General features: G+C 43.9%; 1 protein-coding gene across 1 annotated transcript in view; it reads right to left on the minus strand.

Annotated features, from left to right (window-relative positions):
* Positions 1–279: 279 nt before the first annotated feature.
* GABRB1 (gamma-aminobutyric acid type A receptor subunit beta1) overlaps positions 280–23,449 on the minus strand; it is an 890,147-nt gene continuing 866,977 nt past the window's right edge. Inside the window, exon 9 of the mRNA XM_069744511.1 lies at positions 280–1,092. Coding sequence (XP_069600612.1) covers positions 745–1,092 — 348 coding nt within the window. The 3' untranslated portion in view covers positions 280–744. The remainder of the gene's footprint in view (positions 1,093–23,449) is intronic.

Genomic DNA, 23,449 nt, shown 5'->3' on the forward strand with positions numbered 1-23,449 from the left:
GTTTCATCATTCTGAGTGCTCTTTAGGCTCTTTTGTAGTGTACTGCGATGGCATTTCAGTCATTTAAACTGACTTTGTCAATCAAAGAGTTTAAAGGGGTTTTGGCAGTGAACATTCATTTTTTAGCATAGAATATATTCCCTTCTACGTTAGATAATGATGAACCCATCTAAGATAAGTTTATACCCTTCGTATGCTTACCTGGTATATTGTATTGACCGTGACAATGATATGTCTTTGCATTTGGTGTCCAGTTACCAAAAGTGTTGAAAAGTAGCTGTAAACCTCAACTTGACTTTAATGGCATTTTCTGTATTCGTAAAAAACAATGACTTGATGTGTAAAAAAGGCTTTTCAGATAAATCTATTGAAAGTATAAAATGTGTGCAGACTGGTGTCCTAATCTTTTCACTGCAACGTGTTGCTGAGATTTTCCTTTTTGCAGTCAAGAGGTTAGGACTGAAAGACAATGTTTAATATATGTATAAAGCTTTTTCTCACCATAATGTATTGGAGTCATTTCTGTCTTCCAGTTCAGAAGACAACAAATTATTTTCAGTAAAAGCTAAGATCTTGCTTTCTAAAGAACCTACTGGTTGAAAATTAAATGTAGTGTGCAAACACCAAAATCATTTTAATGGCTGAATATCTTACCTTGAATTTGCAGCACTATTGCTAATGCAGTCCCTTCAGGATCAGAAAAATAGAACTAATGTCTTCAAAAGGGTGATCTAACTGCATAAGTTAGTGTACATAATAGAGCCAATACACAACATTAAAGAAAGTAAATGCAACAGGGAATATCATTCTCGACCATCTGTCTATACCATTGACATCAGTCAAATCAGGAATTTTAATTTTCATTTGGGAGGCGCTTCTCCTTAAGCGCCCTTTTTTGTGAACTATGTGCCTATCCAGAGTGCTTCTGCTGTACATATCTCTATTGGCGATTGGCTTGCGATACTGGATGCTTGCACTGTCGTAGGAGAACATGGTGGCTCGTGGATCAATGGTACTAGTTAAGACTTCTGACCCGCTGACTTCATTTCGGATCTCGAGAGTTGTGAGCAGAATGTTTCCATGTGAATCAACCTGTGAACAAATAAGCAATCAATATAGTAATCAATATAGAAAAGCATTTTATATATTAATGCATGCTATTCTATTCTTACTTTTACAAACATTTATCTCTTCATGAAGCTAATTACAAATTACATAGAAAAACATTCTTGTAATTTAAGTACACTAATTAACCGTATCTGTTCATAATATTCTATTGTACATGTTGTAGCATGGCTAAAGGGTTTGTAGTCGATGGGAGGTATGTGCCACATAAGTGCCTGGTTGCTGTAATGTAGCCCGGAGTATTCCTTTCTTGCACATAATCTTGTATATGTGTTTCAGGACCTGTGGTAATGTCAGACCACATGGCTAATCATGTGATGGGTTACTGGGTGGGGTTAGCTCTTTATAAGACTGGCTAATTCCTTTACACAGCAGATATGTGTGGAGGTGAAACCCTCCTGAGTGTGTTACGGCTTCAGGACTGAGCCGGATGAACTGGACACTTGCTTTTCTTTGCCTGAACCAAAGGCCCATTTTGCTTTCTGTTATTTGCCACATGGTTTATGAAGCAATAAACCCAGTCAACTTTAAAGGAACACGTCTCCTGAGTGTCAGCCGTCGCAGCTGAGTGAGTGAAATCCTTACAATTGGTGGTAGACGTGCGAGCAGCGTTCCCAGCGGAGACGTGAGTTTATTTTTGAATGTCCTGGGTCAAGGCTGTTGCAAGCCAGCAAGCATTGCCGGAGAAAATGGAGGACCTGCTGAAACACTTGGTCCAGATGCAGTCACAGCAGGAGAAAAGGCAGAGCCAGCAGGAGCAAAGGCAGCAAGAGACCAACAGGCTGTTGATGCAGCAGATACAACAGAGCCAGCAGGAGCAACGGCAGAGTCAGCAGGAGCAACGGCAGCAGATGCAGCAGAGCCAGCAGGAGCATCAGCAGCAGATGCAGCTTCTGGCAACCGCCATCCAGGGCAAGGCGAGCGCCCCAACCCCAGGTTTGGCTGATGACACCAACGTCCGGAAGACGGTAAGACGCGCATTGCAGAAAATGACTCCCGGGGATGATGTTGAGGCCTTCCTGACGGTGTTTGAGAGGGTCGCTGAGAGGGAAAAACTTCCGCCAGAGCAGTGGGCAGAGGTACTTGCGCCATACCTGACGGGAGAACCTCAGAAGGCGTACTATGATTTGACCTTGCAGGATGCCAAAGAGTATCACAAATTGAAAGCCGAGATTCTCGCACGTTTGGGGGTGACACTGACTGTCAGGGCACAGCGAGTTCACTCCTGGGGCTATCACCAGGACAAACCACCTCGTTCCCAAATGTTTGATCTGTTGCACCTGGTCCAGAAATGGCTGCAGCCAGAATCCTCTGCGCCTGCACAGATGGTAGAACGGGTGATGATGGATCGGTTTGTCCATTCCCTCCCGAGGCCTATACAGTCTTGGGTTGCCCAGGGTGATCCCCAGAATGCCGACGAGCTGATCGGACTGGTTGAGAGATACCAAGGGTTGGAAGGCTCCTTCGGGAGGCAGCCCATGCCGTACTGGGGGTCCCAAAAGGCAGCTGAGTCCCAAAAAGGGGTGGTGCGTCCAAGGTCACAAAGGGCGGGGGAGGTGGTGCCCAAGGTCCCCACGGGTGATATTATTTGTTGGAGGTGCCAAAAGCCAGGACATATAGCTGCCCGTTGTTCCCAAACCACTGAGCAGATGGACTGCAGCATGGGACGCCGTTGTTCATACTATGCGTATCCAGCCTGTAGTGTGAACTCTCCATCCAACGAGGGACCTCAAGCGTGTCCCGTAAAGGTGAACGGTCGAGCAGTATCGGCACTGTTAGACTCGGGGAGCCTAGTGACCCTGGTGAGGGCCACTTTTCCTCTCCACCTGCTCCCAGGAAAGAAGGTCGGAGTGCGGTGCATACATGGTGATGCAAAGGACTACCCTATGGCCAGGGTGGACATTGAAACGGCATGTGGCACTGAGTCCCACATAGTCGGCGTGGTTCAGGACTTGTTGCACCCTATAATTATTGGCCGGGATTTCTGTTTGTTTTGGGATTTGTGGGGAAATGGTTCTGAGCTCCCTGACAGGGAACCAGTGAACCCTGGAAGGGTATCGCCACACCCAGAGGCAGACAGTTTTCCTTTTTGTGTTCTGGTTGGGGACGAGGAGGAAGCATCCCCTACATCTGACATTCTGGAGTTAGAAGTTACCGGTGAAAATTTTGGGACTGCCCAACATAGGGACCCCACTCTGAGGGAAGCCTTTAATAATGTCACAGTTATTGACGGGGTGGTACAGGAGCCGGGGGCAGACACAAGATTTCCCCATTTTCTGTTGAGGGGGGAGTTGTTGTACCGTGTCACGAAAATACGGGAGGAGTTGGTAGAGCAGTTGATAGTGCCGGGTCCGTATAGACGGAAAGTGTTGGACATGGCCCATTCACACATCTTGGGTGGACACCTGGGGGTGGAAAAAACGCAGGAACGGGTTGTGCAGAGGTTCTATTGGCCTGGGTGTCACCGGGAAATAGTGAACTATTGCAGGTCCTGCCCTACATGTCAGCTAACTGCTCCTACTCCTCATTTCCGGAACCCCCTTGTGCCACTGCCCATTATTGAGGTACCGTTCGAGAGAATTGCCATGGACTTGGTCGGTCCCTTAGTTAAATCAGCTTGGGGCCATCAGTATATATTAGTCATCCTGGACTATGCCACACGCTATCCTGAGGCAATTCCCTTGAGAAATTCTTCCTCAAAAAGCATAGCCCGCGAGTTGGTCCATGTCTTTTCCCGGACAGGTCTGCCAAAGGAGATCCTGACTGACCAGGGTACACCTTTCATGAGCAAGGTGATGAGGGAGTTATGCAAAGCCCTGAAGATCTCCCAGTTGAGGACCTCGGTGTACCATCCCCAGTCAGATGGCCTTGTTGAGAGGTTTAACAAGACCCTAAAGAGCATGCTGAGAAAAGCTATAGAGAAAGACGGTAGAGACTGGGATTGTCTCTTACCCTATCTGATGTTTTCCATTCGTGAAGTTCCACAGGCCTCCACAGGGTTCTCACCGTTTGAGCTTCTATATGGCCGACATCCACGAGGACTCCTGGATATAGCCAAGGAAACCTGGGAGGCCGAAGTCACACCCCACAGAAGCGTCATTGAGCATGTGGCCCTGATGCAGCAGAGGATTGCAAAGGTGATGCCTATCGTGAAAGAACACCTTCTCCAAGCACAAGAAGCTCAAGCCAGGGTCTACAACCGGTCTGCAAGAGTGAGGCAGTTCAATCCGGGAGACCGAGTTCTTGTGTTAGTTCCAACGGTGGAAAGCAAGTTCTTGGCCAAATGGCAAGGGCCATATGAGGTTGTCGAGAAACTTGGTGAGGTAAATTATAAAATTCACCAACCAGGAAGACGGAAACCATTCCAAGTTTACCATGTCAACCTCATCAAGCCATGGCAAGATAGAGAGCCGACAGCAACTCCATCATTGTTAAGCAACCCAGAAGGTGAGGTTGGAGCGGTTACTATAGCAGAGACGCTATCAAAGACCCAGAAACAGCAGTGCCGGGAGTTACTCCAGAAAAACAGGGACCTGTTTTCAGAATTGCCAGGATACACGAAGGTCATAGAGCACGAGGTCCAAATGCTTTTTTTGGAAGTGCATTTGAACAGCAAGGTTGATTGCTGTTGAGGGGAACTAGGAAAAAAAAAAAAAAAAAAAAAAATCTCTATAAATCTTCAGCATAGCGAGTGTGAGCGAGCTGAGTGTGACCAGAGCGTAAGTGTGGACGGCGGTAAGTGTGACTTGTGATTCAGTGAAGAGGTATTTGGAAAGCCTTTAACAAATACCTGTGTGAATTGGTGTGAGTTGCTGAATTGGGGGTAGCTATATTCATAAGGGTTAACTTAGGGTGGGGGCTCATAGTTAAGGGTTTATAAGGGGCAGCTGTTTGGGGCTCAAGTCCTTTTTGGAAGTGCATTTGAACAGCAAGGTTGATTGCTGTTGAGGGGAACTAGGAAAAAAAAAAAAAAAAAAATCTCTATAAATCTTCAGCATAGCGAGTGTGAGCGAGCTGAGTGTGACCAGAGCGTAAGTGTGGACGGCGGTAAGTGTGACTTGTGATTCAGTGAAGAGGTATTTGGAAAGCCTTTAACAAATACCTGTGTGAATTGGTGTGAGTTGCTGAATTGGGGGTAGCTATATTCATAAGGGTTAACTTAGGGTGGGGGCTCATAGTTAAGGGTTTATAAGGGGCAGCTGTTTGGGGCTCAAGTCCTTTTTGGAAGTGCATTTGAACAGCAAGGTTGATTGCTGTTGAGGGGAACTAGGAAAAAAAAAAAATCTCTATAAATCTTCAGCAGAGCGAGTGTGAGCGAGCTGAGTGTGAGCTGAGTGTAAGTGTGGACGGCGGTAAGTGTGACTTGTGATTCAGTGACTTTGGAGTCAGGGAGTTTTCAGGGGAGGAATTACTGAATTGCTGTCTGATTTTTATTAATACTTTGTATTTATTTTTTTTTTTTTTATTGAACTGTTCTGTCTGGTGCAATCCCCATTAGGAAATGTGCTCCACGATTGTTAATGCCATCCAGTGCACATCTTGCCACATGTATGCAGTCCTTGAGCAGCCGATCGAGGGTGCATACTGCTGTGCGAGATGTGAGCACGTTGTGCATTTGGAAACCCAGATTCTGACTCTAAATGTGCAGCTGGCAACACTGAGATCCATAGACAACATGGAGAGGAGTCTTCTGCTCACGGAGCAGACGCTCAATGGGACAGATGAGGGGGGGATGGTGGGATGGAGCTGCAGGACAATGAAGTAGCAAGCTGGGTGACAGTTAGGAAGCGGGGTAGAGGGAAGAGTGCCAGGGAGGCTAGTCCTGATCTGGAACACCCCAATAAGTTTGCTAAGTTGGCAGATGAGGGGGGTGCCAGTACAGGGGTAGCACTGCTGCAGCCAGGCATGTCCTCTGAAAGCCGGAGGAGTGACTGCTCCAGTAAGGAGGGAAATAGGAGAGCAGGGCAGGCCAGACAGGTGCTGGTAGTGGGCGACTCAATTATTAGGGGAACAGATAGGGCAATCTGTCACAAAGACAGGGATCGTCGAACGGTGTGCTGCCTACCTGGCGCTCGAGTCCGACACATCGCTGATCGGGTGGACAGATTATTGGGAGGGGCTGGTGAGGACCCAGCGGTCATGGTGCACATTGGCACTAATGACAAAGTTAGAGGTAGGTAGAAGGTCCTTAAAGATGATTTCAGGGAATTAGGCTGCAAGCTGAAAGCAAGGACCTCCAACGTGGTATTTTCCGAAATACTGCCGGTACCACGTGCCACGCCAGAGAGGCAACGGGAGATTAGGGAGGTTAATAAGTGGCTCAAGAATTGGTGTAGGAAAGAGGGGTTTGGGTTCCTGCAGAACTGGGCCGACTTCTCAGTTGGCTACAGGCTCTACGCTAGGGACGGGCTGCACCTCAATGGGGAGGGTGCAGCTGTGCTGGGGGAGAGAATGGCTAGAAGGTTGGAGGAGTGTTTAAACTAGGAATTGGGGGGGAGGGTATTCATTTTATAGGAGGGGAAGATAGTGCAGACAGAGTCCTGGGCACAAATAAGGAAGTTGGGGGTGGCGGTGGCATGGGGGGTGGGGTCAGAACAGTTAATAATTTAAGAAATAGAAGTACAGAGAGGAACATAAAGTGCATGTATACTAATGCCAGAAGCCTCGCCAACAAAATGGATGAATTAGAACTAATGTTGTTGGAGCATAATTATGACATGGTGGGGATATCTGAAACGTGGCTGGATGAGAGCCATGACTGGGCTGTTAACTTGCAGGGCTATAGCCTGTTCAGAAATGACCGTACAGATAAGCGAGGGGGAGGGGTGTGTCTATATGTAAAATCATCCTTAAAACCCATCCTGCGCGATAATATAGGTGAATTTAATGAAAATGTAGAATCCCTGTGGGTGGAGATAAGGGGAGGGGGAAAAAATAATAAATTACTGATAGGGGTTTGTTATAAATCTCCAAAAATAATGGAAGCAATGGAGAATATCCTCGTAAAGCAAATAGATGAAGCTGCGACTCAAGGAGAAGTCATTATTATGGGGGACTTCAACTACCCTGAAATAGATTGGGGAACAGAAACCTGCAGTTCCAGCAAAGGTAATCGGTTTTTGACAATTATGAGAGACAATTACCTTTCACAACTGGTTCAGGACCCAACAAGAAGGGGGGCACTGCTAGACCTAATATTAACCAACAGGCCAGACCGCATATCAAATATAAGGGTTGGGGGTTACTTGGGAAATAGCGATCACAAAATAATACGTTTTCATGTATCCTTTAAAAAGATGTGTAGTAGAGGGGTTACAAGGACACTAAACTTCAGGAGGGCAAATTTCCAACGGATGAGAGAGGATCTTGGTGCAATTAACTGGGACGATATCCTGAGACACAAAAATACACAGAGAAAATGGGAGACGTTTATTAGCATCCTGGATAGGACCTGTGCACAGTATATACCGTATGGGAATAAACATACTAGAAATAGGAGGAAACCAATATGGCTAAATAGAGCTGTAAGGGGCGCAATAAGGGACAAAAAGAAAGCATTTAGAGAATTAAAGGAAGTAGGTAGTGAGGAGGCATTAAATAAATACAGAAAATTAAATAAATTCTGTAAAAAGCAAATCAAGGCAGCAAAGATTGAGACAGAGAGACTCATTGCCAGAGAGAGTAAAAATAATCCTAAAATATTCTTTAACTACATAAATAGTAAGAAACTAAAAAATGATAGTGTTGGCCCCCTTAAAAATAGTCTGGGTGAGATGGTGGATGAGGATGAGGAAAAAGCCAATATGCTAAATGACTTTTTTTCATCAGTATTTACACAAGAAAATCCCATGGCAGACAAAATGTCTAGTGATAAAAATTCCCAATTAAATGTCACCTGCTTAACCCAGCAGGAAGTGCGGCGGCGTCTAAAAATCACTAAAATTGACAAATCTCCGGGCCCGGATGGGATACACCCTCGAGTACTGCAGGAATTAAGTACAGTCATTGATAGACCATTATTTTTAATCTTTAAAGACTCCATAATAACAGGGTCTGTGCCACAGGACTGGCGTATAGCAAATGTGGTGCCAATATTCAAAAAGGGAACAAAAACTGAACTCGGAAACTATAGGCCAGTAAGCTTAACCTCTACTGTGGGTAAAATCCTGGAGGGCATTCTAAGGGACGCTATACTGGAGTATCTGAAGAGGAATAACCTCATGACCCAGTATCAGCACGGGTTTACTAGGGACCGTTCATGTCAGACTAATTTGATCAGTTTCTATGAAGAGGTAAGTTCCGGATTGGACCAAGGGAACCCAGTGGATGTAGTGTATATGGACTTTTCAAAAGCTTTTGATACGGTGCCACACAAAAGGTTGATACATAAAATGAGAATAATGGGGATAGGGGAAAATATGTGCAAGTGGGTTGAGAGCTGGCTCAGGGATAGGAAACAAAGGGTGGTTATTAATGGAGCACACTCGGACTGGGTAGCGGTTAGCAGTGGGGTACCACAGGGGTCAGTATTGGGCCCTCTTCTTTTTAACATATTTATTAATGACCTTGTAGGGGGCATTCAGAGTAGAATTTCAATATTTGCAGATGACACTAAACTCTGCAGGGTAATCAATACAGAGGAGGACAATTTTATATTACAGGATGATTTATGTAAACTAGAAGCTTGGGCTGATAAATGGCAAATGAGCTTTAATGGGGATAAATGTAAGGTCATGCACTTGGGTAGAAGTAATAAGATGTATAATTATGTGCTTAATTCTAAAACTCTGGGCAAAACCGTCAATGAAAAAGACCTGGGTGTATGGGTGGATGACAAACTTAAATTCAGTGGCCAGTGTCAGGCAGCTGCTACAAAGGCAAATAAAATAATGGGATGCATTAAAAGAGGCATAGATGCTCATGAGGAGAATATAATTTTACCTCTATACAAGTCACTAGTTCGACCACACTTAGAATACTGTGCACAGTTCTGGTCTCCGGTGTATAAGAAAGACATAGCTGAACTGGAGCGGGTGCAGAGAAGAGCGACCAAGGTTATTAGAGGACTGGGGGGTCTGCAATACCAAGATAGGTTATTACACTTGGGGCTATTTAGTTTGGAAAAACGAAGACTAAGGGGTGATCTCATTTTAATGTATAAATATATGAGGGGACAGTACAAAGACCTTTCTGATGATCTTTTTAATCATAGACCTGAAACAGGGACAAGGGGGCATCCTCTGCGGTTGGAGGAAAAAAGGTTTAAGCATAATAACAGACACGGATTCTTTACTGTAAGAGCAGTGAGACTATGGAACTCTCTGCCGTGTGATGTTGTAATGAGTGATTCATTACTTAAATTTAAGAGGGGACTGGATACCTTTCTGGAAAAGTATAATGTTACAGGGTATATACACTAGATTCCTTGATAGGGCGTTGATCCAGGGAACTAGTCTGATTGCCGTATGTGGAGTCGGGAAGGAATTTTTTTCCCCAATGTGGAGCTTACTCTTTGCACATGGGTTTTTTTTGCCTTCCTCTGGATCAACATGTTAGGGCATGTTAGGTTAGGCTATGGGTTGAACTAGATGGACATATAGTCTTCCTTCAACCTTAATAACTATGTAACTATGTAACTAACAGAGCCACATGTGCGGGTGAATGTGAAACCTTATCGTATTCCTGAGGCTCGTCGAGAAGTTATCTCCAAGGAAGTGGAGCGTATGTTGAGGCTTGGGGTCATTGAGGAATCCAAGAGCGGTTGGTCGAGCCCAATTGTCCTGGTCCCAAAACCTGATGGAGAGTGGAGGTTTTGCAACGACTATCGGAAGTTGAATGAAGTCTCCAAGTTCGACGCTTATCCCATGCCCCGTATTGATGAGCTCATCGAAAGGCTTGGGCACGCCAGATATATATCCACCTTGGATTTGACAAAGGGGTATTGGCAGATCCCCATGGCACAGGAAGCCAAGGAGAAGACGGCCTTTTCGACACCTGATGGATGCTTCCAATATGCCCGGATGCCGTTTGGCCTACAGGGAGCTCCGGCGACCTTCCAGAGGGCTATGGATAGAGTCCTTGCACCCCATAAGGCCTACGCTGCTGCGTACCTAGATGATATCGTCATCTTTAGCCCGGACTGGGAGAGTCATCTGGAGAAAGTCCAAGCGGTGTTGGATGCTATAAGAGAGGCCGGATTTACTATAAACCCGAAGAAGTGCGCCTTGGGTAAAGAAGAAGCTAAGTACCTTGGATACATAGTGGGTCATGGAGAAATAAAACCCCAAATCAATAAAGTGGAGGCAATCCAAACATGGCCAAAACCAGTTTCCAAGAAACAAGTTAAAGCCTTCCTGGGAATCGTGGGATATTACAGGAGGTTCATCCCAAACTTCGCCACGATGGCTGCGCCTCTGTCTGACCTGCTAAAAGGGACAAAATCAGTAATGGTTAAGTGGTCCGAAGAAACAGAGTCAGCCTTCCAAGAAATGAAAAACGCTTTGTGTAAGCAACCCGTTCTGATGGCCCCAAACTTCAAGAAAGAGTTTATTCTTCAGACAGATGCCTCAGATGTTGGGGTGGGAGCAGTCCTTTCCCAAGAACTACATGGGGAGGAGCATCCTGTTCTCTATCTGAGTAGGAAGCTGTCCTCATCTGAAAAGAACTACTCAGTCGTCGAGAAGGAGTGCTTAGCCATAAAATGGGCAGTGGACACATTGCGGTACTATCTGCTGGGACGTAAATTTAGACTGGTATCTGACCATGCCCCGCTTAGGTGGATGAGAGAAACGAAAGGAAGAAATGCTAGAGTCACCCGTTGGTTCTTAGCCCTGCAGGACTTCAGTTTCCATGTGGAACATAGGGCCGGAAAGCTGCACGGTAATGCGGATGCCCTATCGAGAATCCCTTGTTTAGTGGGGGAAAGTGCCAAGCCCCACGGCTTTAGGCAGAGGGGGGAGGTATGTAGCATGGCTAAAGGGTTTGTAGTCGATGGGAGGTATGTGCCACATAAGTGCCTGGTTGCTGTAATGTAGCCCGGAGTATTCCTTTCTTGCACATAATCTTGTATATGTGTTTCAGGACCTGTGGTAATGTCAGACCACATGGCTAATCATGTGATGGGTTACTGGGTGGGGTTAGCTCTTTATAAGACTGGCTAATTCCTTTACACAGCAGATATGTGTGGAGGTGAAACCCTCCTGAGTGTGTTACGGCTTCAGGACTGAGCCGGATGAACTGGACACTTGCTTTTCTTTGCCTGAACCAAAGGCCCATTTTGCTTTCTGTTATTTGCCACATGGTTTATGAAGCAATAAACCCAGTCAACTTTAAAGGAACACGTCTCCTGAGTGTCAGCCGTCGCAGCTGAGTGAGTGAAATCCTTACAATGTAGAACAAAAAAAATAATAAAATGAGTAATACTCACCTTCACTGATCCTCCGTTGCTCGTATATTGACACTTAACGTGACCCAAATGGACTCAATGTCCAAGACCTATTTCAATATACCATAAGTGATCTGAAATACTCACTGAGCCAGGCACTAGCTGAGCCGGATCCCCTCTCTGAACAGTGACTAGTTGAATGTAACTTTTCCTGTGTAGCAACATGAGACCAGCAGCAACCAGCTAAATATTGAAATGGCAGCTTTAGGAGATCAGTAAGGGTGAATATTACTGCTATTTTTTAACAGCCTAAGCCCTGTTAAAAAAATATATGTAATCTGCTGGACATTAGAGTTTGTTATCTTCCTGAAATACTGTATAAATTCCAAAATAATTGATACTTTTGCTTATCAAGGCACTGTTGAATTAAGGATAGGCAAATGAGCAGCTTATCCATCCACAATGTATAAAAATTAGTTCATATCTTATGACTAAAGGCAATTGGACGCCAGAAACATGTCAAGTTTTTATAAATACTGAATCTTTAATAAAGCATGGACTCATTTTTATACATTGTGGACAGATGTGCAGCTCATTTCCCTATCCTTGAATCTTCGGCTGAACTTCACCAGCAGGACCGACAGCCGACACACAGATTCTAACCTCAAATATTCCCCCCTCTCTCCACTGTTGAAATACTGTATTTTTGGAATATAAGGTGCACTCTTTAGCAAGTAAAAATCTTGCTGAAAAGTGTGTATTCTTATTGACCGTAGGCAAATTCCAATGACTAAACAGAAAACTGTCAGCGTCCTCCCAAGCACTGAATGAAGTGTCATCTCACTCTACTTTCTCAGGACTGATCTATTTGATCAGTACAAGGCAAGGGAGAAAACTGAAATGATCTGCACTTCACAGATGCTGCAGGTCCTGATTAGTTGAAGGACCTTTTAGGTCACGTAATCACTCACATGCTTAGAAGGAATTTGAAGATGTGTGTGTACATCCAGCAGAGCTGTGTGTGTATATAGATGCAGCAGAACTGTGTGCCTATAATGCAGCAGGGCTGTGTGTGCAATTACGGTAAATGCAGTAAAGCTATGAGTGTGGGTTTGCATCAGTGCAGATGAGGTGGGAGATTTACATATCCTGCTTTATGAAAGATCAAGTACCATACACTAAATTAGAATAGCTACAAAAGTTGAGGAACACCAAACATCTGCAAAGGCTTGAAGACTCAAAAAGAAGGATTATTTAACACATATTCAGTATGATGTACAGAAGACTTTATTAAAATAAATTACTAGTGGCATTAGTTCCTTGGGAACAGAAAAACATTTTTTTTTGTGATTTCAAACTTTGAATGCTAGGGTAGTATTTAGTAGTTCTTAAAAACGTTTTATTAGACTACACTCCTTTAACCCCCCACTCTTTGTCCCCATTCACCTATCCTCTTGATCTCCCACCTTTTGTAATCTTGTCTCTGTTTTCACTGCTGGCCTACATCACTTTTTTCTAACTTATCCAAACAGTTGGAGTTCTACAATGAATTTGACTTGTGAAACACTCTCTCTTCTTTGTTAAGGTACCTTCACACATAACGATATTGTTAACGATATCGTTGCTTTTTGTGACGTAGCAACGATATCGTTAATAAAATCGTTATGTGTGACAGCGACCAACGATCAGGCCCCTGCTGGGAGATCGTTGGTCACTGAAGAAAGTCCAGAACTTTATTTCGTCGCTGGACTCCCTGCTGACATCGCTGGATCAGCGTGTGTGACACCGATCCAGCGATGTCTTCACTGGTAACCAGGGTAAACATCGGGTAACTAAGCGCAGGGCCGCGCTTAGTAACCCGATGTTTACCCTGGTTACCATCCTAAAAGTAAAAAAAACAAACACTACATACTTACCTACCGCTGTCTGTCCCCGGCGCTGTGACGTCACCGCTCTGCTTTCCGGCCGCTGTGCTCACACAGACAGTACAGGAGGAATGCAGAGCACAGCGCTGGAGGACAGACAGTGGTAGGTAAGTATGTACTGTTTGTTTTTTTTACTTTTAGGATGGTAACCAGGGTAAACATCGGGTTACTAAGCGCGGCCCTGCGCTTAGTTACCCGATGTTTACCCTGGTTACCGGCATCGTTGGTCGCTGGAGAGCGGTCTGTGTGACAGCTCTCCAGCGACCAAACAGCGACGCTGCAGCGATCCGGATCGTTGTCGGTATCGCTGCAGCATCGCTTAATGTGAAGGGGCCTTTAGATCACATAATTTACAGATTGGATTCTAACTGCACCATTCACGGCTGGACTGGGACTAAAATTCAGCCCTGGCATTTGAAGTTACACAGGCCCACTTGTCACATGGTGACTGTATAATATCTTTGTACACTTGTAAGCAGGGCCGGTTTTAGGCAAAGTGGGGCCCTAGGCAAAGTTTAAAATGGGGCCCCAAATACTAACATATCACACATCACACAAAAGTATTTTGGTTGTATTTATAAGCGCTGAGTTCAGGCCGCTAAATGAGTTTGATCGACAATACTGAAGTTGTTCAACGCTTGTTTCCTGGCCTCTTTCCACCAGCTGAGGAATAATGATGGGACAGAACGATCACTAATAGATCACTAACAGATCACCATACAGTATCATGTTATCATCAGCACATCTACAGTTTACACCGGCGATGTGCTGTTGAGAACAATGATTTTTGTTCCAGGAAAAACAATCTGAATATGCAGCATTTTACTTGTTTAGTAAAATACACCCCATAGTCCTCCATATATTAGAATGTGCACCACAGTCCTCCATATAGTATAATACATTCCCTATAGTCCTCCATATATTAAAATACACTGCTCAGTCCTCCATATAGCATAATACACTCCTCATAGTGCTCCATATAGTATAATGCAGGCCTGCACAACCATATAATATATCACAACATTTTATTGAACACCACAAAAATAGTTAAAATACAACAAAGTGTAAAACACCCCTATACATCCAAATAGGTATGCAGCAAAAAACATAGAATATACACCTATCGGCTAATGTAAACACATACACCACATGCTAACAAATATATATGTGCCCAGAACAATAAAAAGATCGACATAGTACATGGTATATTCAATAAAGAAAGAACTGTAAGAATGTAAATACAATTCCTAGAAGCTTCCCCTGACGAAGCCGCCGTGGCGGCGATACACGTGGGGCTTTCTCCTCACCCCCCTCCTTGGTATATGCCAGTCACTTATGACAAACATATTTGCAGCATCACTCTAGCCTTTTGGCTTTCAGGCCCCCTTCTACTCTACTCTAGATTCAGCTGAGTATTTGGTTAGCGTGATGTCGCTTCTATTATCAATAGGGGAGCTCTGATCCTTTTATCCGGACTACATCCCACATGTGCTGTATTCTGTCAGCTTCGCTTAGACACTTATGTGTCAATAGCCTTAATAACATATATGTTCTTGTGCCATCTAGGGTATATTTGTTCACCATTAGGTGATCTAGGAATTGTATTTACATTCTTACAGTTCTTTCTTTATTCAATATACCACGTACTATGTCGATCTTTTTATTGTTCTGGGCACATATATATTTGTTAGAATGTGGTGTATGTGTTTACATTAGCCGATAGGTGTATATTCTATGTTTTTTGCTGCATACCTATTTGGATGTATAAGGGTGTTTTACACTTTGTTGTATTTTAAGTGTTTTTATGTCTATTTTTGTGGTGTTCAATAAAAAGTTGTGTTATATTTTCTATATTATATGGTTGTGCAGGCCTGGTTTAGTCCATTCTTTTTTCTCTCTCTTTAGGTCATATATATTAGTGGACTAGGCATTGCACCCTCTTTATACTTGAGATACAGCTAGAGTGCACCCTTAACCTATATACTTTATGGCATATAGTATAATGCACCGCCATAGTCATCCATGTAGTACAATTCACTTCCCATAGTATAATGCACCCCATAGTTCTTCATATAGTATAACGTATTAGGATAACGAAATTAGGATTATTTAGTCTAGAAAAAAGACGACTGAGGGGCGATCTAATAACCATGTATAAGTATATAAGGGGACAATACAAATATCTCGCTGAGGATCTGTTTATACCAAGGAAGGTGACGGGCACAAGGGGGCATTCTTTGCGTCTGGAGGAGAGAAGGTTTTTCCACCAACATAGAAGAGGATTCTTTACTGTTAGGGCAGTGAGAATCTGGAATTGCTTGCCTGAGGAGGTGGTGATGGCGAACTCAGTCGAGGGGTTCAAGAGAGGCCTGGATGTCTTCCTGGAGCAGAACAATATTGTATCATACAATTATTAGGTTCTGTAGAAGGACGTAGATCTGGGTATTTATTTTGATGGAATATAGGCTGAACTGGATGGACAAATGTCTTTTTTCGGCCTTACTAACTATGTTATGTATTCCCTATAGTCCTCGATACAGTATAATGCAGCCCACATATAGTATAATGCAGCCACCACCCTACAGAATATAATGCAGCCACCCCAGAATATAATGCAGCCACCTCAGAATATAATGCCGCCACCCCAGAGTATAATGCAGCCAACCCATAGAATATAATACAGCCCACCTCCCCATAATATATAATGTAGCCCCCATAGAATATAATGCAGCCCCCCATAGTATATAACACGGCCTCCCCCATAGAATATAATATACCCCCCATAGTATATATATCACAACCCGCATAGCAGATAACACAGCCCACATAGCAGTATACAGCACAGCCCACGTAGCAGTATACAGCACTGCCCACATAGCAGTATACAACACAGCCCACATAGTACTATACAGCAGAGCCCACACAGTAGTATATAGCACAGCTACATAGTAGTATACAGCACAGCCCACATAGTAGCATACAGCAGAGCCCACATAGTAGTATACAGCAGAGCCCACATAGTAGTATACAGCAGAGCTCACATAGTAGTATACAGCACAGCCCACATAGTAGTATACAGCACAGTCCATCATTTCTTAAGGACACCACAGATGTCCTGAAGAAATTGGATGGTTTACATTTGGAGAAGAATATGTCTCTGGTCACCTGTGATGTCGAATCGCTATATACTTCGATTCGACACCAGGATGGCCTAGATGCAACATCTTTTTTTTCTTGCAAATAGTGGTTTGGATCATGATTTGTGTAGTTTTTTGGTTAAGGCTTTGGATTTTGTTTTTACACACAATTTTTTTATGTTTCGGGATTCTTTTTTTCTTCAATTACAGGGCACCGCAATGGGGGCGTCTTGTGCGCCCTTTTACTATAATTTGTTTTTGGGTTTATGGGAGAGGGAATTTTTTCAGACTAGTTCACACCTTTTGAGCCATAAGGTGGTCTCATGGTGGAGATACATCGATGATGTTTTGATGGTTTGGCAGGGAACACAGGAAGAACTGGATGTATTCATCAATGTATTAAATTCTAATGTCAAGAACATTAAGTTGACATACAAGTATGAGACCAGAAAAATTGACTGGATATCTCTATTATGGTCGGAAATGATGGTACTGTTTATACAGACTTATTTAGTAAGGAAACGTCTGTTAATTCCCTTCTGCATTCGTCTTCACAGCACCCATACCATTTAATCAAAAACATCCCTACTGGACAATTTCTGCGTGCCAGAAGAATTTGCTCTAGCGATGAATTATTTGAGAAACAGGCCCAGGATTTGTGCACACGGTTTAAGGATCGTGACTATGTGAAGAAGACCATTTGTCGCTCCTACCAAAGGGCACATTGTAGTCAAAGGAACACTCTATTGCAGAAACAAAAGAAGGACAAAAATCTCGATCAGGTACGTTTTGTGTTGGACTTCCATTCCAGGAGTGATGATGTGAGGAGGGCCATTAATAAATACTGGTCGGTCCTTATGACAGACAAACTTCTGGCTAAATGTGTGGGACCACGCCCCTTTATTTCCTTTAGGCGTTTTCCTAGCTTAAGAGATCAGCTGGTGCATAGTCACCACAAAGGTCCTGGCCCAAATTTCATTTATGGTGCTCAGGGTCCCAAGTGGGGATGTACTAGTTTCGGCAAATATTTAGCATGCTCTAACATTGATACGGCCTCTGATTTCTCTGATTCAAAAGGTGATAAGGTTTACCAGATTACCCACACCATCACATGCACAACCAAAGCTGTGGTGTATCACGCAACCTGCCCGTGCGGTCTCATTTATGTTGGGATGACCACACGTGAGTTTCGTAGAAGGGCAAGTGAACACGTTTTAGACATTGAGGGGGCATTGGCTGTGGACGACCCTCAAAGATTAAAATCCATCCCGAGGCACTTTAAGGCCCTGCATGGGTGTGACCCTAATGGGTGGTGGTAATTGGAAGAGGATGCTGGCCCAGGGCGAGGCTAGGTGGATTTACTAGCTGGATACTATCATGCCCCTGGGTCTTCCTACCGGTATAGCCCTTGGGGTTGGATTCAGTATACAGGTCTTCATATTTAGTAATGGGTTGTTACTAGAATATTAGGTTTTGCATTCTTTGGTTCCTGGTTTTTAGCTGGTTTTTATTTTCATTTATTTTTAATTTTTTTTGTTTGTTATATTATTTTGTTTTTACTCTATAGGACCTTGGTGTTGGTACTTGATATTGAATTTGGAGAATTGGAACAGAGCGTTATCGGTGTTGGATTTATCATCGCTATACATTGGACTTTTTGATCTTCAATAAACTCTTTTAACTATTTGATGTTTATGGCTATTTCTATATGTATGTGTTGTGTGTTTGTGCCCATGTACTTACCATGCAACTTTTATTAATCATATGTATCTTTTCACATTTTGCACTTAATATATTGTTCTATCGCTGGTATTTATCGGCGTATATGTAATGTACATTGTTATATATAGTGCACTATATTTGTGTCAATATATGATTTAGGGTGTTCTTAATGATTTTTTATATTTGGGTATAATCTATGTCTTTTTATGTATCTGTCTTTATTTGTTCTGTTTTAACAGTATTTCATTACAGATTCACATTTTTAGTCGGGTCACCGCGCACTTTATAGTTCACTTGCTACGCACTGTTGCATTGTCGCTGCCTCCAGTAATTTTGACTGGTTGGTGCGATTTAATTGCTATAGACTTGGGTCTTTTTAGCCGCGATCAATCACCTTGCTGTTATCTGTTTTAGCCAGTCCAGCGCATGCGCGGGTTACATTGTATATGTTAACTACAGATGGTGTATGCGCGCTGTCGGCAGCGTGGTGGTGACCATGGTTACGTGCTGGGGCGTACCGGATGCTGCGTGGGCTGTGTGTTATAGTGACTTACAGACGGAACTTGGAGGAGGTGGCGCCCGACATAGACACCGGAAGTTATTGCCGGATCATGTGTGCTGGATGTCACGTCAGCAGGCACTCCAGGTTAATGATAGTTGGTATATGCGTGCCGTCAGCGGCGCTTGGTGGCCATGGTTACCTTGCGAGGCGCACCGGATGTTGCGTCTGCTGTGTGCTATAGTGGCTTGCAGCCGGAACATAGAAGGTATGCGCTCTGCATGGATACCGGAAGTGATTGCCGGATTATGTGCGGTGGATGTTACATCAGCAGGCACCCCAAGTACGTAGTGCCTTTGTGATCGAATCCATGGTTTCTGATCACTGGCGCTTGCTCTGTTCCTCCCCTTCTCGTCTTCTGTTGATAGATGTTTCTGTGTCGGTCGCCTTAGGATCTCATTGCGCATGTGGACACAGGAGCATTTTATTATCTAATCAATCCAAGTACCATTCCTATTGGTCCTTAGGGACATACAGTGGGGCAAAAAAGTATTTAGTCAGTCAGCAATAGTGCAAGTTCCACCACTTAAAAAGATGAGAGGCGTCTGTAATTTACATCATAGGTAGACCTCAACTATGGGAGACAAACTGAGAAAAAAAAATCCAGAAAATCACATTGTCTGTTTTTTTATCATTTTATTTGCATATTATGGTGGAAAATAAGTATTTGGTCAGAAACAAACAATCAAGATTTCTGGCTCTCACAGACCTGTAACTTCTTCTTTAAGAGTTTCCTCTTTCCTCCACTCATTACCTGTAGTAATGGCACCTGTTTAAACTTGTTATCAGTATAAAAAGACACCTGTGCACACCCTCAAACAGTCTGACTCCAAACTCCACTAAGGTGAAGACCAAAGAGCTGTCAAAGGACACCAGAAACAAAATTGTAGCCCTGCACCAGGCTGGGAAGACTGAATCTGCAATAGCCAACCAGCTTGGAGTGAAGAAATCAACAGTGGGAGCAATAATTAGAAAATGGAAGACATACAAGACCACTGATAATCTCCCTCGATCTGGGGCTCCACGCAAAATCCCACCCCGTGGGGTCAGAATGATCACAAGAACGGTGAGCAAAAATCCCAGAACCACGCGGGGGGACCTAGTGAATGAACTGCAGAGAGCTGGGACCAATGTAACAAGGCCTACCATAAGTAACACACTACGCCACCATGGACTCAGATCCTGCAGTACCAGACGTGTCCCACTGCTTAAGCCAGTACATGTCCGGGCCCATCTGAAGTTTGCTAGAGAGCATTTGGATGATCCAGAGGAGTTTTGGGAGAATGTCCCATGGTCTGATGAAACCAAACTGGAACTGTTTGGTAGAAACACAACTTGTCGTGTTTGGAGGAAAAAGAATACTGAGTTGCATCCATCAAACACCATACCTACTGTAAAGCATGGTGGTGGAAACATCATGCTTTGGGGCTGTTTCTCTGCAAAGGGGCCAGGACGACTGATCCGGGTACATGAAAGAATGAATGGGGCCATGTATCGTGAGATTTTGAGTGCAAACCTCCTTCCATCAGCAAGGGCATTGAAGATGAAACGTGGCTGGGTCTTTCAACATGACAATGATCCAAAGCACACCGCCAGGGCAACGAAGGAGTGGCTTCGTAAGAAGCATTTCAAGGTCCTGGAGTGGCCTAGCCAGTCTCCAGATCTCAACCCTATAGAAAACCTTTGGAGGGAGTTGAAAGTCCGTGTTGCCAAGCGAAAAGCCAAAAACATCACTGCTCTAGAGGAGATCTGCATGGAGGAATGGGCCAACATACCAACAACAGTGTGTGGCAACCTTGTGAAGACTTACAGAAAACGTTTGACCTCTGTCATTGCCAACAAAGGATATATTACAAAGTATTGAGATGAAATTTTGTTTCTGACCAAATACTTATTTTCCACCATAATATGCAAATAAAATGTTAAAAAAACAGACAATGTGATTTTCTGGATTTTTTTTTCTCAGTTTGTCTCCCATAGTTGAGGTCTACCTATGATGTAAATTACAGACGCCTCTCATCTTTTTAAGTGGTGGAACTTGCACTATTGCTGACTGACTAAATACTTTTTTGCCCCACTGTATATACCTTTACTGGCCAGTACCCAACCACCCCTGGAGGAAGCATTTCATTGCGAAATGCGCGTCGGGAGTGGTGGGTCTCCAGGAGCGCTCCTTAGGTAATTATTGTTTATTACTATTTACACTGGTATTTATTTGCATGTTTGTACATGGTCACTTGGCACGACTATATGTTATGGTTTGCATTGTGATATAATTTGTCACTATATTTGGAGTTGTTTCCCTGGTTAGCCCACCTCTTTGCCTGTGCTGTGGTTTTTTACCTGTTACTACTTACCACTTTTTAAACCATTTATTAATAAAGTATATATGGATTTTATTGGCCTTGTGTGAAGGATGTTTTCTTCGGTGTTTGTAGCTGTTATTCCCTTCATGGTATATATATAGGATACATATAGGTGTTTACAGCCCACATAGTAGTATACAGCACAACCCACATAGTAGTATACAGCAGAGCCCACATAGTAGTATACAGCACAGCCCACATAGTAGTAGTATACAGCAGAGCCCACATAGTAGTATACAGCACAGCCCACATAGTAGTAGTATACAGCACAGCCCACATAGTAGTGTATAGCAGAGCCCACATAGTAGTATACAGCAGAGCCCACACAGTCGTATACAGCAGAGCCCACACAGTAGTATACAGCACTGCCCACATAGTAGTATATAGCACAGCCCACATAGTAGTATACAGCTACAGTAGAGCCCACACAGTAGTATACAGCAGAGCCCTCATCTCCCCCCGAGAATTGCCCCACAGTCCAGTAAAAAAAAAAAAAACACACTCCTCACCTCACCTCATGCCCACGTTGCTCTCTGCTCATGTCTCGGCGGCTGCCGCTGCACTGCCTGGGACACAGTGAGTGCACGTGTCAGAGGCAGAGCGGGGAATGATGGGAGAGGAAGCGTCAGCAGACGCTCTCTCCTCCATCATTGCATTGAACTGTACCGGCGTCATAGAGTCATAGATGCCGGAATAGTTGAATACGGCGGCGCTGGGGGGGAAGGGTGAGTCGGCGTGCAGCGGCCCACTACTGGCACTGGCCCTTCTGGCATTTGCCAGAACTGCCCGATGGCCAGTCCGGCCCTGGCACCATTACACTCAAACTATACTCACTAAAATAACAAATGACCAACAAACTGCTAACTCTGAAGGCCACGTTTGTCACTTGTTGCATTGTTATTTTTATTTAATAGAATCTTGGTGCCTCAGACGCACGTTCAGTAAAAAATCTGTTGCTGTGCAGGAGATTCCTCCCACACGGCAACAGTTAACAGCCACCAGCCAATCACAGGCCGGCAGCTCACGTCAGTGTGCACGTTACCGGCGTATGACGTCACTATCATACGCCGGTTTGTGCCTCAGCTGAATCGAACAGAGGGCACTGCTGGATCTTGGCCAGGTAAGGAGAAACTTTTTTTGTAAAGCCACAGTATGTGGAGCATTATACTACTATGGGAGCGCATTATACTGCTATGGGGGTGCATTATACTGCTATGTGTGTGCATTATACTGCTATGGGGGTTCATTATACTGTTATGGGGGTGCATTATACTACTATGGGGGAGCATTATACTGCTATGGGGGTGCATTATACTGCTATGGGGGTGCATTATAATGCTATGGGAGTGCATTATACTACTATGTGGGAGCATTATACTGCTATGGGGCTGCATTATACCGCTATGGGGGTGAATTATACAGCTATGGGGGTGAATTATACAGCTATGGGGTAGCATTATACTACTATGGGGGTGCATTATACTGCTATGGGGGTGCATTATAGCTATGTGAGTGCATTATACTACTATGGGTGAGCATTATACTGCTATGAGGCTGCATTATACTGCTATGGGGTGAATTATACAGCTATGGCGGTGAATTATACAGCTATGGGGTTGCATTATACTACTATGGGGGTGCATTATACTGCTATGGGGGTGCATTATACTGCTATGGGGCTGCATTACACTATCTACCACTTTGGGGATGCAGTATACTACTTTGGGGTGCATTATAATACTATGGGGGTGCATTATACTACTATTGGGTGCATTATACTGTTTTGGGGTGCATTATACTATATATGACTATGGGGTGCATTATACTACTATGGGGCTGCATTATACTGCTATATATGACTATGAGGTGCATGATACTATTATATATGACTATGGGGGTGCATTATACTTTATGTATGACTATGGGGGTGCATTATACTACTATATATGACTATGGGATACATTATACTATTATGGATAACTATGGGGGCAATGTGGAGAGACATGAGGCAGAGTTGGAGGACACTTGGGGTCCAGAATGTGGGACATTATTACTGTAGGGGCTAATTAAAGAATATTATTTTTGAGGATACTGTTTTCATTGTGGTGGACGAAGAGGTTCTGTTATTGTGCAGGGCAACATTGTCGCTTTTTTTCTTTAACTGGCGTAGTGTAGAGGTTGGGGAAGAATTGGAGAATATGCTCTAGATAACTGTGTTATTTTCTGTAGAG

The sequence above is a fragment of the Ranitomeya imitator genome, chromosome 1 (genome assembly GCF_032444005.1).
Source record: "Ranitomeya imitator isolate aRanImi1 chromosome 1, aRanImi1.pri, whole genome shotgun sequence".
NCBI lineage: Eukaryota > Metazoa > Chordata > Amphibia > Anura > Dendrobatidae > Ranitomeya > Ranitomeya imitator.